The sequence below is a fragment of the Lagenorhynchus albirostris genome, chromosome 2 (genome assembly GCF_949774975.1).
Source record: "Lagenorhynchus albirostris chromosome 2, mLagAlb1.1, whole genome shotgun sequence".
Taxonomy (NCBI): domain Eukaryota; kingdom Metazoa; phylum Chordata; class Mammalia; order Artiodactyla; family Delphinidae; genus Lagenorhynchus; species Lagenorhynchus albirostris.
In genome coordinates this window covers 23,470,709-23,489,488 of record NC_083096.1, presented here as the reverse complement: position 1 = coordinate 23,489,488, position 18,780 = coordinate 23,470,709, and the positions used below count along the sequence as shown (strand labels likewise).

Genomic DNA, 18,780 nt, shown 5'->3' with positions numbered 1-18,780 from the left:
CCCCATGATTTGCTTTGCTTAAAATGCACGCTCAAACTTTATTAAAAACATTTTTCAAAAAATGTTTCATAAAGCTAGCCGTCAGCGAGGCTCACTGGAGGGTGTGGAAAATGGATCATATATCTTTAACCCGCAGAAGTTAAAAGGTTTTTTTTTTTTTTTTTTTTGGTTGTTAGCTAACAATGGAAACTTTTTTTTTTAAGTGTTTCCCTCCCTCGGTCTTGCCAAGCAATAGAAAAAAAAGAAGAAAAGAAAAACTTGTTCCGCTGAGTTCAACCCCAGACAGGCTCACAACTTCCTTCCTGCTTTCCTCCCCCAAGCCCCCGCCTTTCTCCCTCCTCCCTCCTCCACCCCAAACCCCCCCGCCCCAACTTTTTTTTTTTAATCGCACATTGAACAAACACTGAAGTAGCAGGGAGCAGACACTGACAGGGGTAGTATCTCAACAGCCCACAAGGGCGTGCAGGGCCGGCCGGCGTCGCCACCGCCCGGATCTCCCGCCCCGGCCAAGGAGCTTTCCCTCTTTTTTCCCATTCCCCCCTTTTTTTTGTCTTCCAAAAGAAGTGAGGAAACCATTTCCGAGCTTTTTTACTTTTAAAGCCATCTTTCTCCTTCGAGGTCTGCTTCCCCGGGCCATGTAGTCTGCACAGGACGCGGGAATCTTGAGCAATTGTAGGTAAGTTTGGCGGCTTTTTAATGGTTCTCGCCTCCGAACCCTCTTTCCCCTCTCTCTCTGCTCTGGAGCGAATCTGAGGGTTCCGGGTTCTGAAAAGGCGCAGAGAGGTGGGCCAGGGAGACGGGCAAGGGGGTTTGATTGGGGAGGGTGGCGTGGAGAGGAGGGAGAAGCGAGTTTTCGGCGTTTCCCGTGCTCGCCTTCCGGGCCGCTGACTCCCCGCCGCCTACCTCGGCGCGCTGCAGGCGTCCACGGGCTCCGGCCGCCGGGCAGCCGGCTTGGCGCCGGGCGAGGCTGCCCAGGATGCGGAGAAGCCCTGCACTCGGCCGCGCCGCCTCCGGGCTTAGAGCGGGGCCCCGGGAGGTTTGCAGAGCCCGGGCTTCCGCCCGGCTGCAGCCATGCACACCCTGGAGTCCTTCCGAGTGGGCAAGGGTCCCGGAGCCCGCAGAGGCAGCCGCGTCCTCCGGCACAGGGTGTGCGGAGTGCGGACTCGCTGTCCGCGCGCGTACACACACACACACACACACACACACACACACACACAGACACAGACACACACACACACACACACACACACACACACACACCCCTACGCGGGGGGCGACAGCGTGCGGGGGGGCGGCGTGTATTGGTTCCGGTACAGGGGACGAGCAGCGCCTCGGCCCCGGGCGCGCGCAGACGCACCCACACTCACAATACACACTTGTTTGGGGACTGGCGACAAAGCCAGTGCTGAAAAATGCCTAGGCTGCGGCCCCGCCGCGCGCCCAGGCCGTCGTAGGCCGAGGGACACAGCACCAAAGCCAGGGTCAGGAAGGTAAAAGGCAGGCACGCAGGGGTCTTCCTAGATCCGGGCTCAGGCAGCGACCGGGGAAGGCAGGTCCAGCTCAGGTTCCCTCCGAGTCGGTCCCTGATGGCCAGAGAGGGTGGAGCGAGGAGATCCTGAAGCCCAAGGCGGGTGGGGGGAGCTGCCCCGTTATACCCGATGCAACCAGTGTTTGCAAAGCCGAGGGGACCCAGAGACGGTGGAGGGGGTGTCCTCACTCTCGGAGAGCTCGGAATCTGCCGCGCCCCGCACATAGCCCGCTTAGCAATCAAGTGGTTGTACAGTCCCCCGCCCGTCCGCGCGGCTCTGGAGGCAACTCTTAGAATTTGGAATTTGAAGGGACCTTCAAGCGCATCACAGTCTGGGGCGAAGGGTGGGAGCGCACTCGGAAAACACACCCACAACGTAGCTGGCGACCGAGGGCCCCCGGGGTTTGTGTCCTCGCCGTGCCGCACAGCCCCTGTAGATAAGATGTCCAGTGGCACCGATCCCCGACAGATTGGGGGATCCCAATCCCAGTCCTAGTCCCCTAGCCGTCCCCCGCACCCGCCCTCTAGGGTCCTGACTTTTCTCCTTGTGTCTCCACAGCGGCGCTGTTGTTTACGGAACTCGGCGGGGGCTGAGCCCGCGGTCTTGCCCCCCGCCCAACGCCCAGGCCATGCCACCCCATCCGCGCGCGGAGCCGCGGCCGCCGGGCCTCTGGGGCTGAGCCGGGAGCCGAAAGCCTCGGGAGGAGGAGGCGCCGGCGGCGGAGCCGGAACAGGAGCGGCGGCGGCGGGCAGCGCGGCGGACCCAGTACTATGGCTATGTACTGCTATGCACTCAACAGCCTGGTGATCATGAATAGCGCCAACCAGGTGAAGAGCGGCGGCGGCCCTCGGCCCAGCAGCAGCGAGACGCCCCCGCCGCCGAGGAGGGCCGTGTTGAGCCCCGGCAGCGTTTTCAGCCCCGGGAGTGGCTCCTCTTTCCTCTTCCCCGCAGCCGAGTCGTCGCCGGAGGAGCCCGGGAGCCCCCTGGGCTGGCGGAGTGGCCGGCGCAGGCTGAATAGTAGCAGCGGCAGCGGCAGCAGCGTGGGCAGCCCGAGTTGGGCGGGTCGCCTAAGAGGCGACGGGCAGCAGGTGGTGACCACCGGTACCCTCTCCCCTCCGGGGCCGGAGGAGGCCAAAAGGAAGCTTCGAATCCTACAGCGCGAGCTGCAGAACGTGCAGGTGAACCAGAAAGTGGGCATGTTCGAGGCACACATCCAGGCGCAGAGCTCCGCCGCTCAAGCGCCCCGCAGCCCGCGTTTGGGCAGGGCTCGATCGCCCTCCCCGTGCCCCTTCCGCAGCATCAGTCAGCCCCGAGGAAGGGTCCTGGCTCAGAGTGAGGGGCGGAGGACAAAGTCCTGGGGGGAACAATGTCCGGAGACTTCAGAGGCCGACTCCGGGAGAAGAGGAGGGACGCCCAGCCAACGCCTCTCGAAGGACAAAGAGGGAGTAGCACCTTTCCCCGGCCCTGCTGCCCCGGCAGGATCAGCGGCTCAGGGTCCAGGCGCTTCGGTGAAAATGAGAAAGCCGATCCCGGCCGGACCCCATTGTGGCTCACCCATTGCTATGGAAGTTGACAAGAGGGTTTCTCCTCCTTTGGGAACTCAGAATTACCAAGCTCCCCCGTTGGGGCTGGTCGGAGTGAACATAACGATGGCCGCAGAAGTGGCAGCGAGAGCCACATCCACTGGGACACACCATCCACAGGACCCTGCCCTCACTGAGCTGTCTGAGAGGGCCCGCGAGCTTGGGGGTGTGTACCCTCGAGAGGCCCTGGCCAAGAGTCAGGGGCAGTCTTTGGGCAGTGAGACAAGTCCGGCCCCAGAGAGGGGCGGGCCCCGCAGTGGAGAGCCCCCTGGGAAGGTGGGGAGAGGAAATCTGCCCGGTGGCATGCCGGGCTCCGGGGCACCTGAAGCGGACAAAAGGCCAGAGGAGAGGACTGTGAACGCGCAGAGTCCAGCGGACTCCTCTGAGGCCCCGAGCTGGTTCAGGCAGCCCAGAGACTGGGGCTCAGTAGGCCCCGAGGGGACCCAGAGTGGGGCCCTAGTGGCCAGGGAGGCACGGCCGTGCTCCATCAGAGTGGATGAAGGGTCTGCGTCGCTGGGCTTGCTTGGGGGCAGCAGCTCAGCACAGCCAGGCACGGGGGAGTTGGAGGCGGGGATTCCCTCTGGCGGAATGCTGGAGCCTTTGCCCTGTTGGGAAGCAAAAGATCTGAAAGAACCTCAGTGCCTTCCTGGGGACAGGGTGGGTGTGCAGCCTGGGAGCTCCAGGGTTTGGCTGGGCTCCATGGAAGAAGCGGGTCTGGCCTGGACGTGTGTCACAGGGGTACAATCCGAGGGGACTTGGGGAAGCCAGCCTCAGGGCAGAGATGCCCACCCCAGCCCAGAGCAGCTCTCCCCAGATCAGAAGGACAAGCCTTCCGGGGGAGAGGCCTGCAGCCGAAGCAATATCCCTGCCGTCATCATTACAGACATGGGTGCCCAGGAGGATGGTGCCTTGGAGGAGGTGCAGGGAAGCCCTATGGGCGGCCTGCCGCTGAGGAAACTGTCCTCTTCCTCTGCGTCTTCCACTGGCTTCTCCTCCTCCTATGAGGACTCGGAGGAGGACATCTCCAGTGACCCCGAGCGCTGCCTGGACCCCAACTCTGCCTTCCTGCATACCCTGGACCAGCAGAAGCCCAGAGTGGTAGGTCTTGCCCTGAGATTTTTCTAGAACTTGTGCTGCTTTCATGCCCACGTGTCCCTTTTTCTTACCTTCTACTGAGTCAGAAAGACTCTGACCAGGGCCCTGGGGCAGTCACAACTTATAATCCTCTCCAGGTGTGTTTGCTGGGGAGGTACCTAGGCACTGGCCATGCACTTTGTAGCTTGGACAGTGAACCGGAGTCATTTCTGTTGTTATTTCCATGTACATCTTAAAAGACATTTTTTAAGGTATCTCTGGTAGGTCACCACTCATTTTTGGGGAAGATAATATTCATGAGTGTTACCATAAAGCTTCCTGGTGAATCTCCAAAGATAGTGAACAGAGCTGCTGAGTGTAGCTTTTGTCTGATCAGATGAAACACTTAATTCTGTGATTCATTTAGGCAGAAGAGAACTGACAAGGATGTCATCAAATTAACTCAGACTCTACTAATAGGCTAGGAAAATGAGTGACGTGATTCTGGAACAGGGCCCTGAAACCTGCAGATGTGGCATTGGCCGGTCTTTTGGGTGAACAATCACCTAGCCTCAGTAAATTGTCAGGACACTGCAATATTTGTGGGGCCAGCAGAAGATACAGTTTGATGTATGAATTAAAATGAAAACTAGGCTTTGAGCTAAGCAGATAGTTTCTTTAATAACAGGATATTACATTACATTAGGTTGAATTGCATCTGGGCGATATCCCTAGGGTAGATATGTCCTCATGGATATGCTCATTGGCTGGTACAGGTACATTTCAAGTACGTTTTCAAGTGCATCTGTTGTGATTCAGCACACTGACATCTTGTTCTGGCTATGGCGGTAGACAGGTTTATTTCTGTACACAGTTCATCTCAGTCCTAGGCTGTTTTCACTCTTGGGAGGATCAGAGCATCGTATGAAAGATGTAAGAGTTGAAGCTAGCACTTCTGAAAAGGTCTGGACTTTCTCTTCGCTTTTCCAGAGTCTGGGGAATTTCCTAGTTCGGCGTGTAAGGGGTTCTTGTGCTACCTTGGGCGAAAGTCTGCATTTTATTGTAGTAGGTAGTCTTCCGATTTAATCTTGACTATCAAGTACTATTCGCTGTACCTCAATAACTTAAACCACAGCAACTGAGAGCTTTATATTTCTACTCTACATGCTGCTCTAAGTTATTCTGGACTCCAAGGCATGTGTCTGTCATACTCCCACTTCAGAAGTCACAGTCTGAATCTTTGTAGACCAGGCATTTCTTTTCATGAGACTCTGCCTTCTGCTGATGATGGGGAGGCAAATATGTACGCAGAATCTGGCCCCAATCAGCCTGGCATTTTGTGGCCAGCACAGGGCATCTGGCACGGGCACACCACCTTTAGAGGAGGGATGGTCCACCTGGAAGGGGACGGATGGTGGTGAAGGGCAGGTGGAAAATGCTTCTCACTGAAGGAATGGCTCAGGTTTCTCGGCCTTCTTGCCCACAATTAAAGGTCTATGAGATGGTCCTCTGTTCCAGTCCTCCCTTTGGCTTTTTATACCCTGGAGCGTAGCCAGCATAGCCAAGTTGTTTTAACTTGTTCTCCAACTTTCCATTTGCCCTTTCTAGTGGTGGATTAGCAGCTCCTACTGGCTGGCTCTCAAAGTATTTTGTGTGTCCCGATGTTTGAAAAGGGCTCTTGTCTGGAAGTGAGTAAAAGGGGAGATAAATAATGATAGATGACAATTTTCTTTTTTTCATTTGCCAGAGGGATGCCAGCTGAGAAACCAGAGGGTTGAGTGGTGTCAAGGTAGCGAACAGGTCCAGAGGTGGCAACGAGGCCTGCCTGTGGTCCAGCCTACCTCCCTTCTTTAAACACGGTTTCAGACACCCACAGAGAAGGGCCAGGGAAAAAGTCCCCGCCAGCCTCGCTCTCTGGTCATGTGCGGCTGATAGGGAGTGTCTGTGGGGGAAGGGTGGGTAACCAACTGGAAATTATGGGATCCTAGGGACTTTTGAGCTTTTGGTTGATTGCTTGCACGATACGCTCAGTTTTCTTTTTCACATACAGATTGTTGCGGCGGAGCCTTATCTGTGACACCAAAACATCTGCTCCTTGAGTCAAAAATCACTTGATTACCTGAGATTGATATTTTGTCTACAGAAGGCCAGACAACTTGATTGACGGGGCCTTTTGGCTTGGCTGTTCAGTGTTTTATAGATAAAACCCCAGCGGGCGCTGTTTGAGGCTCTACAGTATCGATACTCGGTCCTCTCCTCGGACTGTGCTGCTCCTGTCTACGCTGCAGCACCGCACTCAGGGGCCCCCGTCCTCACCTGTACGCACCCTCACACATACACTCCCAGCAGCCCGTTCACACACACAGGTTGGAAATTGCATGTTCAGCCTCCGGTCACACAACCAACCCCTGACCTTCAGACCCATACTGAGAACACTTTTTTAGTGTGCTGCTGTGTCTTTGAGCAGAGTTAGACCTTTCATGCCTCGTGTGCGCGGGCGGTTCTTTGCTTCTGCGGAGGCATGACTGTGTGACGAGGTGCGCGGCAGAGGTGACAGCCCCGCAAAGCCTGGAGCCTGGCTGCTGGGTTAGCTCTCCTGCTGTGTGGCCTCCCTGCCAGCTCATCACTGTGAGAAGTCCCAGCGCCAGTGTAGGGGAATTCGAAGATGTCCCTGTAGTTAAAAACAAAGTGCAAAGCAGGTTGTTTGGAAATGCACTCTGAAACTTATTTAGCCATTTAGATTATGCAAATTCGCAGAGGCCTTTTTACTGAAAGGGAATGTGTTGAGAAGCGCCTCTGCTCATTTGCTTCCATGGGTAGGAGCTGTATGCAAAGTGCTTCAGGCCTTTCCTACAGCTCAGGCTTCAGATATGCCTGTCTCTGAAATAGAGTGTTCCAGAGTTTTTGCTCCTCTGTGTCTGTTTGTAAAGGAGCAGGCGCTTGAAATTTGCTCACAAGTAGTTGTATCACGTGCTTTGTGTTCAATGGCTTAAATTCAGGCGTGTTCACATTTATGGTTTTCTGAGATCTGAACAGAAGCGAATTGCACTGAGGAAGGAGGGTGTTCTCTCTTGTTCTTTAAGACAACTAGAAATTAATCAACAGTTCTTGACCTCCCTGTGTTATGCCATTTAAAAGTAACTGGGCCATTGAAACACCAGGTTTAAAGTGCTAAATTAAAATAAGCATGCATCTTCCAAAAATAGGTTTTATTGATTTATTCCAAAGTTGTACTATCAATCATGTGTACAAAAACCAAAACAAAACGCTGGTCTAGTTACCTGGGGGACATTTAAGGAATTATAATACAAAATCCTTGCCTTCTTGGTGCTCACTATTTTTTCAGGGCCATTGGAATTTTGTTTCCTTTAGTTTTTTGTGTGTTGACTAGTTTTGTTGCCTTTTTTAAAGTAAAAAACGAACTAATATATGGGGTAAAAAAATTCGAGCAGTTTAAAATGGTTTTATGTGGTTTTTAAAAGTGTGAAATTTTTATCTGAGGGTAAACCCAATTAAAATTTAAAAGCCTTAGAGGGATACTTACTTAAAAAAAAAAGAATATGGTGGTAAGTACTTTTAAGTGGGAAATTCTTATCTGGAAGAGAATATGGAAGGTCCAGATTTATCGGGTCACGAGTTCGGGTTGCATATGCTGTTTTCTTAAGATGGGGCACCCTTCCCCCTCAGGTGTGCAGCCAGGATCTTTCTGGAAAGGCTTCAGGACTTTTCAGATCTGGGAGGACCCCTAGTCATTTACGTGAGGTTCTGGGTGTTACCCTGATCTGTTTAAGAAGGAGGAAACCAAGACTCAGAGGGGCAAAGGGACCCAAGGGCTGCAGCTCTGGCTCAGATTCCTCCTTTTAAAATATGCATTCTGCGTGAGGGTGAGCTCATGGGGGCCTGCAGAGTTCTAACTCTCTGTGACTATGTAATTCCAGACATTTGATTCAAAACCTGCTGTATGTGAAGTACGTATCATGGTGTCTGGAAATGTGACAAGATTTCTTTGGTGTGGACCTTGGGCAGTCGAGGCCGAAACTGGGCACATTTAATTGTGTGCTTTTCCTTGAGATCCATTAATTATCTGCCTCTCATCTCTCTTAACTGGAAGAATGGTTCTTTGTAATTTCACATTGAAAAAGTATCATCAAAATAAATGAGTACAATACCCAAGATTCTCGTGAATGGTTAGACTGATTGATATTAGAGGCTGTGCTGGTAGGATGCCAGCACATTAACCTGACAAGTGAAAAATGCATTGTTCTCTGAGGGCTTCGGCCTCCTCAGATAGTTCAGTTTGGAAACTGAGGCTTTGCCTCTGCAGAGCCAAAACGTCACTTCAAAGACCTCGTTTTATCAAAGATAAAAGTAATTCATCCAGCTTGAATCCTTTCAAATAAAGGTGGGGCACAGAGAAAAAGAGAGATTGGTGTTGAGGCATCACAAAAACACAGCTCAAGATTTACCAGGCTTTTAGGTTTAACAAGAAAAAACATATTAAACTGGACGGCTTCTGCTTTTAGAGAAATGTATTTCAGGTGTTACAGAAAGCATTTTCAGAACTTTGCTTTTTAGCGCCAAATTGCTACCGAGCCACTTTTCTCATTTTGGTGGCACATGCCAGTTAAATGTAGTTACAGATTAGATTAGTTCTCTGTAGTTTATTTATATTCCTGGGAGCATTGATAACATTGTTTAGGCTTATTTTATTTTGTCGGGTTTCAATGTAGTTGTCTAAAGGCAGAATTTTAAAATATTTAATGGTAAGAGTTTTATATCTTGATTGAAAAAACTTGCAGACTTCAGGTCATCAGTGATTCAGGATTAACTCACGAACTCTTCTAAATTGTGTTGTGGACACACTGTCAGCATGGAAGGATCTCTCTCTATATATATATTTTTAATTTATTTAGGCTGCACCAGGTCTTAGTTGTGGCACTCGGGATCTTCAGTTGTGGCATGACAACTCTTAGTTGCAGCATGCATGCTGGATCTAGTTCCATAACCAGGAATCGAACCTGGGGCCCCTGCATTGGGAGCGTGGAGTCTTATTCACTGGACCACCAGGGAAGTCCTGGTCTATGGGTTTTGATAAGAGACGAGATCTTGGCATTGTAAGCTATACACATTGTTCCCTCCAGTCCATGACAAATGTGCCTTGCAATGATTTTTTCCTGACTGGGTGGAATTGACGTTGTGAATGATGTATTTTTCATGAATTGGGAGCTCATTGTTTACATAATCGCAACAAACCCAACTGTGAACTCTCTTGTAACGTGAAAAGCCAGTTAGAGTGCCAACCTCCATTGTCTCATTGGGATATTTGGGATTTTGTATGTCCAGTTCTCTTGAGACTGTGTGCCCTCCTGTGGTTGCATACTGTTATCTTAGTTAACTAAGGAGTGTGGTACTACAGGTGGCCTCAACAACATGGAAACACTCAGCATTGTAGCATTCCCTCAGACCGATGGGTCCAGTCTGCTAGACTGTGGAGGCCACCCTGGGGGTCTGGAAGAATCTGGTCCAACCTGGTCCCATGATCCTGTAGTCAGACATGACTTACTGTAGTTCTGCCATCAACTATCTCGTTGTGGTTCCCCCAGACACCTGGTCGTTCATTTTTCCAGGGGTGTATTATTATTTTAAAGACAATTCAGGTCTCCTGGGCTAAAAGACACTATAGATATAAATATGATCTCATTAGGGAATTAGGCCTCTGTTCTTAGAATTTAAAAAATAACAATTTCTTTTCTATAACCTACATAAGTATCATAATATAAATCTGAGTCTGGGAGAGGTTTTAGAACTCATTTTCTCCAATACCCACATTTTACAGGTGAGGAAAGCGAGGCCAGAGCGTATTCAATACAGTCATGTTTACATTTTTCTTTTCCCTTAAAAAACTTCATTAGTGGATAAAGTCCTTACTCACCTGGGGCGATCCACCTTGGCTTTAAACATAGGATGTGTTTTTAAAATGTTTGTTAAAGGAATGGATGAATGAATGAATGATAGACAGTAGCTCTGCTGCATTATCTACCCATAAAAGAACTGTCGAGTCATCCGGGAGAGGAGGAACAGAAAAAGGGAAAAAAGAACAATTAAGGCAGGCTCATTGCTTATTCCTGTGACCTTCCTGCCATAGGAGTAGGGGTGCCAGACTGGGGTTTAGGAGACCTGGGTGAAATCCCAGTCTGCACATGGCCTGCAAGCCCTCTGAAAAATGGAGAGAGTAGGCATGACCTCACGGGGTGGGGGATGAGAGTTCAGGGATGCAGTGTTCTAAAAGTGCCTCGGATGGCTCCTGGCACATGGTACAGGCTCAATCAATGTTAGTGGAGGTGGAATTAGGAGACATCTTAAGTACTGGTGAGGCAGTGTCTGTCTGGAAAATTCATGGGGTCCCTTGGAAGAAATGCTTGGTAGCAACTCCAGGATTTTGTTGAGGTGCCACTTTCACCCAGTACCATCCTGGAAGATGATTCTGCCTCACCCAATAAGGCTGCAATGAAATGGATTTCTCAAAGACCGGTATTCACAGGCTACCCGTGAATTCACACGCTATTGTGGGACCACAACAGCTTCCTGAAGTGTATTTCATGGAACATTGAGAAGAAGGCTGGTCTTACCCTCTGTCTCTGTTTCCTAGTGTAGTTTCCTTTGGTTCAGTTATGGGGCTGGGGATCAAAGACCAATACAAGCCTCAGGGAACAAGGTCAGTGACGATACCTTCTCACAGTGTGTGTGTGGGGAAGACCGCTCTGCATGGGAAGGCAGGGCCCTCCAGGCTTTCTCTGATGAGGAATGATTTATGATCATCATTTCCCTGGTAAGCCAAGACGCAGGCTTTTGACTAACTTGTCTGGTGTGTTTCTCAGCAGTTCCATTAAGAATTCACTCCTAGGGCTTCCCTGGTGGCGCAGTGGTTGAGAGTCCGCCTGCCGATGCAGGGGACGCGGGTTCGCGACCCGGTCCGGGAAGATCCCACATGCCGTGGAGTGGCTGCGCCCGTGAGCCATGGCCGCTGAGCCTGTGTGTCCGGAGCCTGTGCTCCACATCGGGAGAGGCCACAACAGCGAGAGGCCCGCGTACCACAAAAAAAAAAAAAAAAAAACGCAAAAAAAACTCAAAAAAAAAAAAAAGAATTCACTCCTAGAGATCTGATCTTTCCCCTCCATTGAGCTTTACTTGGGCATTTTATTTACTTGATATCACTTTATGGAAACCCATTCAACAAAAGGTATCTCTTCAGTCCGCTAGTCAATACTACATGTTTTATTTCCTGAAATGTGTATTTCTATTTTGCTCCAAACCAGCTGATAAGTTTTATAAGTAACCAAAAGTAGGAGCTGCAGACAGTAAAAGTGGTGAAAGTGGCACCTCAACAAAATCCTAGAGTTGCTACCAAGAATTTCTTCCAAGGGACCCAACGAATTTTCCAGACAGTAAGCAAAAGCGGAATGAACCTCTGCAGTTCATATGTATGTATGATTTGATGGGGTAGGGGGGAGCGTGGAGGGGGAGTATACTTGTTGTACACTCTAAGTATACTTGTTGTTTTTTATGTTTTTATTTTCCCATCTCAGAATGAGTAGGAAAAAACTTCTCATTCGACCTGGTGGTAACCAGTATTCAACTGAAGAGACTCCACCCTCTTGAAGGTCACTGTTATCCTGTGAATCTAGCATTTTAACTTTGTGGTAAGATTCTGGGTGGAAAGGGAAAATAAAATGATACAGCATCTCAGACAAAGGCATTGAGATCATTTCCATTGACCTGGTGACTAAGATTAGGGTTCGCCTAACCCAGAGATGATATATGTATTGTGAGGCCCGGTAAGGCTCTGTCCTTGGAGAGCTTGCCGAAAGGGTGGTCTGGTCCATTCGCTCATGTTTATAAAAGTGGTCTTAATGCATCCGGAGGGCAGGAATGAGGTACTTTGGCCTTGAGCTTTGGGGGCTGTGACAGTTGTTTTCTTTCTTTACCCTTCTTAATGGGTCCTCTGCATCCTGCCCCCCCATTCCATTTAATCAGGAGAAATAAACTGATTGTTTATTGTTCTTCCAAGAAGAAGCTGTAATACATTTTATATTAGCAGTGCTTAATATTTTCATTCACTATGGGGAGTCTTCCGTGTGCCCCGGGACGGAGGGATTTGTCATCCACCGGCTCACCTGGCAACTTCTCTTGGTATGCTGAGAGTTGGTGGGACCCCGGCAGTTACCGGGGAGGTCCCTGCACCCCCCAGGCGGTTCCCAGCGAGTGTTTTTCCAATTGCACTGACATTCTTTCCAGGCTCAGCTCAATTTGTTTTCTTCTTCTCTATGGTAATTGATGACTGGGTCATAAAATGTATAATTCAGCAGGATCTTGTGTTAAGTGCTTCTTCCACAGTCGTGCAGGAGCTGGTGTTTGGCTAATCCTCTGCTATACATGGGTGTGTAAGATTTTCTTTTTGCAAGTTAGCTATCTGGAGAGTAGGTTTAATACAATACATCTCATAACTATGGGGAAAGGAGACCGGCTGGGGTATGGAGAGGAACTCAGGGAGTATCACTTCTGTAATCCTTATCTAACCTGAATCTATTAGCAGGAAACTGAAAAGGCCTGTGTATGACAATGAGATAAACAGTTTAATCTATTAACAATGTCAAGTGGAAAATCCAGCCGCAGCCAGTAACTTAAGAAATGGCTAGGAGGTTTTGTTGGGACAGCAGATCCTGAGACCCAGGTTGCTAAGCCAAGGGTAGGAAAATTGGTTGCTGTATGTTCAAGCTGGGAGGTTGGGAAGACACTGCTTTGAGAAACTACTGAAAAATCCTTATGGATACAAAAATATGCTAACATCGGAGACATTTTGAATGCGTTATAATTGATATTTTAGTCTGTATGAGGCCATTGAAACCTTTTCCTCCTCTTCACCATTGTCATCATCATTGTCACAGCATTTAAGTACTCATTAGTATTCAGCATCTTGCTAATTCCAAGTAATTTAGGACATGTAAGACCTTCTCTGAGAACTTTCCTGGGCATACTCTAGGAGTGCAGTGTGCTGGAAAGACTAGGACTCTCAGATTCGGTGCTTGGCCTCTTTGGGCTTTGGTGTCCTCATCTGTAAAATGGGTGCATCGATAATCTTCCTACATCATGTGGACTTTGTGAGTCTTAAATGAGATTGTGTTTGTAGAGTCATTTTGAGTGTATTCTTTCCCGCTTAAATTTTTTTTTCTCGAGTACTATGATGTTGCCTTTTTCCCCCAGATTTTCTCTTGATTTCTACAGTACTCATTTGTTTATTTCTGTCATGCACACTCTAAGTATACTTGTTGTTTTTTAATAAACAGTGATCTATTTTATTTTTGTAATTGACGTGTAATATTGCCTTATAATATTATATTAGTTTCAGGTGTACAACTGTGACGTTGTTTTTAAAGCTTTCCCAGAAGAGGATGGACCAGGGCAATCACTGCACCAGTGCAAGATAGTCCCACATCTGTGTTGCTGAAAGAGAAATGGCTAAGGACTCTGTCAGAAACAACCTCTATGTCCACAGCAGAGCCAGTTCTGACGTGGGCGTGGCAGTGGGCCCGGGGAGCAGGGATGAGTAGACGTTCGGAATTACATCCTATTTCCACACGGCAGCTGCTCAGTAGCGCCGCCTCCTGCCCAAGGGACCATCGAAGCCAGCGCTGACTGTGGACAAAGCTTCATGCCCCTGTGGTTTGCTAACTGGTCCATGGAGATGCGAATGGGATGGACCTGAGGAAAGGCTGGAGGGAGCGAGGAGGGGCCACAGAGCAGGGGTCTGGTGTTCCTGGAGCAGGTCTGTCAGCTCCTGGATAATTGAGAGCAGACTCCGCTCCATCCAGAGTCCGAGGGAGCATTGATTTTTCCAATACCGAGTTGTGGTTTTCCTTTCCGTGTCCTGGAAAGTGAAAGGGAGGAATTCGGCAGTCTTGGGTTTTTTTAAAGCAGACATTACATTCAGCAGCTGTTTCCTGGGCACTTCCTAAGTATGGCCGGGCCCTGGGCTAGATCCCGAAACCCTTTCACAGGGCTGGACCTCCCTTCTGGTGGCTGCCCACGTTGAGAGGCGGACGTGGCACCCCCGTGGCTGCCAAGCAGCAGGCATTTATCCACCGCCTCTGTCTGCAGATACCTGTGCTTCGGAGAATGGCTTAATTGATGCTATCCCTGTCCTTGGGGATGTACCCTCTAAGGCAGAGTGGATGCCAACAGACAGACTTGAGATTTGTGAAACTCAAGAACAAGTTGTCTGGCCATTAAACGAGCACATTCATTAAATATGAGTTGATAAATAATGAACCAGTGTTGGCATGGGAAATGCAGGAGGCTTCAGTGCGTGTCGTGGAACAGGGAGTAGAGGAATTGAATTTGGGCGACAGCCACTGAAGACAGTCAAGGCCTTGAGGGGTTTGCTGCCTCTGTTAGAAGTGGTCAAGCAAAGGGACCATTCTGGATCCAAAGACTCTGCGAGGTTGGAAGGGAAGAGGGCACGCCCCTCCCTCCGCAAGCTTAATGCCCTGCGTTGAACACCACACAAATTGATGCTCAGCAGATAAAGGACGTAGTGCTTGGACGGCTAAAATGGGGCCTCGGGAGAACCCCCATCCCCACCCCAATCGACCAGAGGGACACGGTCAGGAAAACTTAGAAAGGACTTCTGCTCAGTGAGTGTCTGCTCAGTCTGAAGCTTTGGAAGAGCCCTGGGGGTGGCTGGGCTGGGGGTTGTGTAGACCCTTCCAGGGAGAGAGCCCTGGTGTGGCGTCAGGACAGTCCTGGGTTTGAGTCTAAGCTCTGCCACTTCCTGACTGTGTGACCCTAGAGAAAGGTTTTACCTTTCTGTCCCTCAGTTTCACCATCCGTGCAGTGGGGCTAATACCAGCCTTAAGGTTGTGAGCCTTAAACGAGGTCATGTGTGAAGTGCCTGGCACAGCGACTGGACATACTATAAATGCTCAATAAACAGCAACTGCGAAGACTTAGAGGCAGCCGTGCTCTCGTTCCTGAGCGTATTATGCTGAACCTGCAATGTCCACCATTCTCTTTGTTTAGGTGAAAGTGACGAGGGTAACCAAGGGAGTATTGCTTGCTGGTGCCCTTCTTCCCCTAGCAGAAAAAATGGGGCTTGGGGGGCTCTTTGATGCTGAGGTTAGTAGGAGGTCTGTGCTAGAGTGGGGAGGAAGTGAGAGGGTCTGCTGGAGAGGGGGCTCCGGCCAGCCACACCTGAAGCCACGCCCTCACTCCGTCCCAGACCTCGGCAGGGACTTCACTTCTTTGAGCCTTGGTTTCTTCATTTCCCACGTGAGGGTGACAACCCTCTGTCACGCGCTGTTGTGAAGATGAACTGAGACCGTGCGGCCCGAGGACCTGGCACAGAACAGTCAGGGATAGAGGCAGCCCCTCTTCTGCACCAGCACCCCCCAGTTGTGACGCTAACTTGCCTTCACCGAGTGGCCTCAGCCACCTCATCCCAAAGTGCAGTTACTTGTCAAGGATGATGACAAAATAGGCAGCAGGACTTATTTTTCCAAGAAGGTTTCTCAGTTGCAGGAGAGGCCTCACTTTGTCACCAGGGCTCAGAGCTTAAAGTTTAAAAAACAATCCATTTTATTCAGTAGCTTGGCAAGAGGTGTCAGGTTACTCACCGGGGACCAGCCTCTTTTTATGCTGTTTTGGAGGTGGAAACTGGCTGAGGTCACCCAGGCCCGGGAGGCCCAGCCTTTGCAGGTGAGGAAGCCTCCATCTCTTCTCTCCCCTCCCCTCACTCCTCTGCTTTCTTGGTGTGTCTTTTAGAGTCACCATTGCTCATAAGAGAGAGAATGAAATAGATATACATGTGTATGAGAAACATCACCGCTTTGTGTAGCTGTGACTCTTCCTGCCAGGGAGGGCTTTGGGCTTGTACGTGATTTCACTGGCCTTCATTGCTTTCCTGTGCCGTGTCTGGTGGCGGGCTGGACACATGCTTACGAAGATGTTTCTTATTCTCTTTCTTAGGATAAGGAGTTGCTTTCTTCCACTGCAGACCCAGTTGAGGTCTTGAGGCTGGTGGTCTCCGCAGCACGCTTTGCACACCCCAAAGGAGAGTGAGCAAAGGAGAGCCTGCCCGACGCTTCCTAGCCACACGGCTGCTTTTTGCCTTTGTCCTGGCTGAGCAGGCCCGGCCTGCTGGCCTGTTCTCAGGGCTGGGAGGGTGGACGGTGGTACGAAGGGAGAACGCAGTCAGGCGGCCGGGCTCAGCTGGACTGACCTGGGCATACCAGCATGCTTCGGAGTTCCAGGAGGGCCTGTGGGAGTCTGTGCAGACCCTGGCGGGAGCTGGGGCTCTGTGGCCACGGGTCCCCGCCGAGCAGCACAGACTGTTCCAGGGCCAGACATCACCATAGCCTTGGGCGCCCTGCCTGCTAAACACGGGCTTCTACTTTGCTGCACACTCGATGTGTGATGTGGAAATCCCTCTTTCCTTCTGGCTGTAATATGGGGTGGCCACCTGTGGTGTGCACCCTTGGGGTTCGCATCCTTCCTGTCTGCCGCTGGTCCACGCTCACCTTCCCACCCCAAGACGGCCACTAGGCATCCGGGCAGAGTTTCCAGGCCCTAAACTGTTGGGTCCTTCACGTGACGTTACTGGGCCACGCACCTTTCTGGAGAGATGGGTCTCAGGGCTGGCCTGTGCTAACATGCCCCCTCCCCCGAGCCCCAGTCTCCTCCCGTCCTTTGCAGGGATGGAGGGGCTGATGTCTGGAAGGAATGAAACCACGAAAGGAACGTGTTAGTATGTGGCAGCCTTGACCTCAGAGGCGGTCTGGAGAGTGAGTGCACAGGACAGTAACTCCCTATTGCCCGGACCTGGAAATATACACAGGACGGTAATTAGTTTCCATCCCAGGCTAAAGCCATATGGAGCAGCGTCTGGGATGCTGTTTACATTGCGGTATCACGCTGCACATCAAAAATCAGCCCGCTCCCTCCGGAGAGCCACCTGCCCCCTCACTGTGGGCCGGCTGATGGTTCACGCTGAGAAGTTGAACAGTCTTGCAGGTCAGAGGTTCTTCCTGGCATCCTTTCTTTGGCATTCTGCACTGGCCTAGATTTTCTGATCTGTCACCATTGGCCTCAAGTACCACATCCCCAGGGGAAGGCAGGAGTGTCTCACCAGGAGCTGCAGAGGAAGGGAGCTGGCCCTAAGGGTCGATGGGGGTGAGCCTGGCGGGAAGTGCCCTGAATGTCCCAGGTGGCACACTGCTGGGGATCATTAGCTTGACCTCCGACCGTGGTTTGCAGACCTGTTACACTAACTTTGGACATAAGATTTCAAGAATTTCAGAAAATAGTTCAGTATGACTCCATGACCAGGTATTGTAAAAGAGGATGTAAGTCCTGAGTAGAGGTTTTGCAAAGTCAGCTGCACGGAGGATGGGATGGAGGGGATCCAGCTCAGCAATATTTCTTATGAAATTCGCCGGGAGTTATAATGTTAACAAAAATTCAGCGTGCATTAGCTGGCGGTGCAGCTGTTACAAACGCCCAGCAGTCTTAGGCCGCACAACAATAATCAAATAACAGTGGCTAGGATTTCAGAAGTATCTGTTCTGTGCCAGGCACGTTCCATAAGTTACGTCATTCAATTTCTGTAAGGTGTATATTACCTTCCTCCTTTTACAGCGAGCAGACTAGGGATCAGGCAGATGAGGTTGCCAGTCCCAGGGGCACAGCTGGGCATCGGCAGGGCTGCGATCTGAGCTCATGGGTATCTCCCAGCTCCCTGCTCCTTCCGTTGTCTGTCACCCGGAGGAGAGAGGAAGGGGATGGAGCTCTGTGCAGAGGGATGCTGAGTTGAGTTCTGGGCTCCGTGCTTTAGGAATATGGGGACTAATTGTACTGAGTGCAGAGGAAGATGCTGGGCTGACGAGGGGTCTGAACCACAGGCCTTGGAGATGGTTGAGGGAACTAGAGTTGCTTGTTGCCGCGGACATATTACATCTGGAGGGGGGCAGGAGAGTTGCCTTCACATGGTTGCCTTGGAGTAGCATTTTAGTCTGGTGCAAGATCAGTTTTCTGTTCACAGGGGTGGAACTGAGAGGGGATTCTTTTCCTTCTAAATCAATGGGCCTTTGTACGGAAACACAGATCGGCAGATGGAACCGCAGCAGAAGCGAGCTTCTGGAGCTGCCTCTCGGCCCCCGGCCTGGTGGAGTGGAAAAGTGGAGAACTCCTAACCCAAAAGGGCAGTGAAAAGTGAAAGCTCCTCACTGCTCGGACAGAGCTGGGCTGTGAGCCCCTCACCGTGGCGGGAGGGGAGGGCATCAGGCATTCGTCCTGCAGCCCCCAGGGGCCCTGGGGACTCGCCTGCCCCCTCCCATAGGAGAGAGAGAGCAGTGCTGCCCGAGGACAGGGGTCTCCGCAGAGCAATGATTTGTACGTGTCCCGTTTCCTCAGGCCACCCAGAGGGGCGTCACGGGTCTCTTCGTTTCGTGGGTCCCTGGATTCAGTTATACGGCACAGCCCCAGGCATTCTGGCTCCTTTCAAATGGCACAGGTGAAAGCCTGTCCTGGGTTTATATTTCAAA

At 50.9% G+C, this 18,780-nt stretch overlaps 1 protein-coding gene across 8 annotated transcripts in view; it reads left to right on the top strand.

The window, feature by feature from the left end:
* The first annotated feature begins 392 nt into the window (after nt 1-392).
* ITPKB (inositol-trisphosphate 3-kinase B) overlaps nt 393-18,780 on the top strand; it is a 97,072-nt gene continuing 78,684 nt past the window's right edge. Inside the window, exons 1-4 of one of the 8 annotated variants that reach the window (XR_009536462.1) lie at nt 393-676; nt 2,088-4,210; nt 9,100-9,300; nt 11,773-13,551. Coding sequence is in view for 7 of the 8 variants with exons in the window: in XM_060128114.1 (XP_059984097.1) it covers nt 2,300-4,210; nt 8,125-8,238 (2,025 nt within the window). In the remaining variant the exon portion in view is untranslated. Of the gene's footprint in view, nt 677-1,072; nt 1,491-2,087; nt 4,211-6,236; nt 8,360-9,099; nt 9,301-11,502; nt 11,750-11,772; nt 13,552-18,780 lie in introns of those variants that run through there. The other 7 variants (XM_060128138.1, XM_060128121.1, XM_060128114.1 and 4 more) reach the window with 7 other exon arrangements.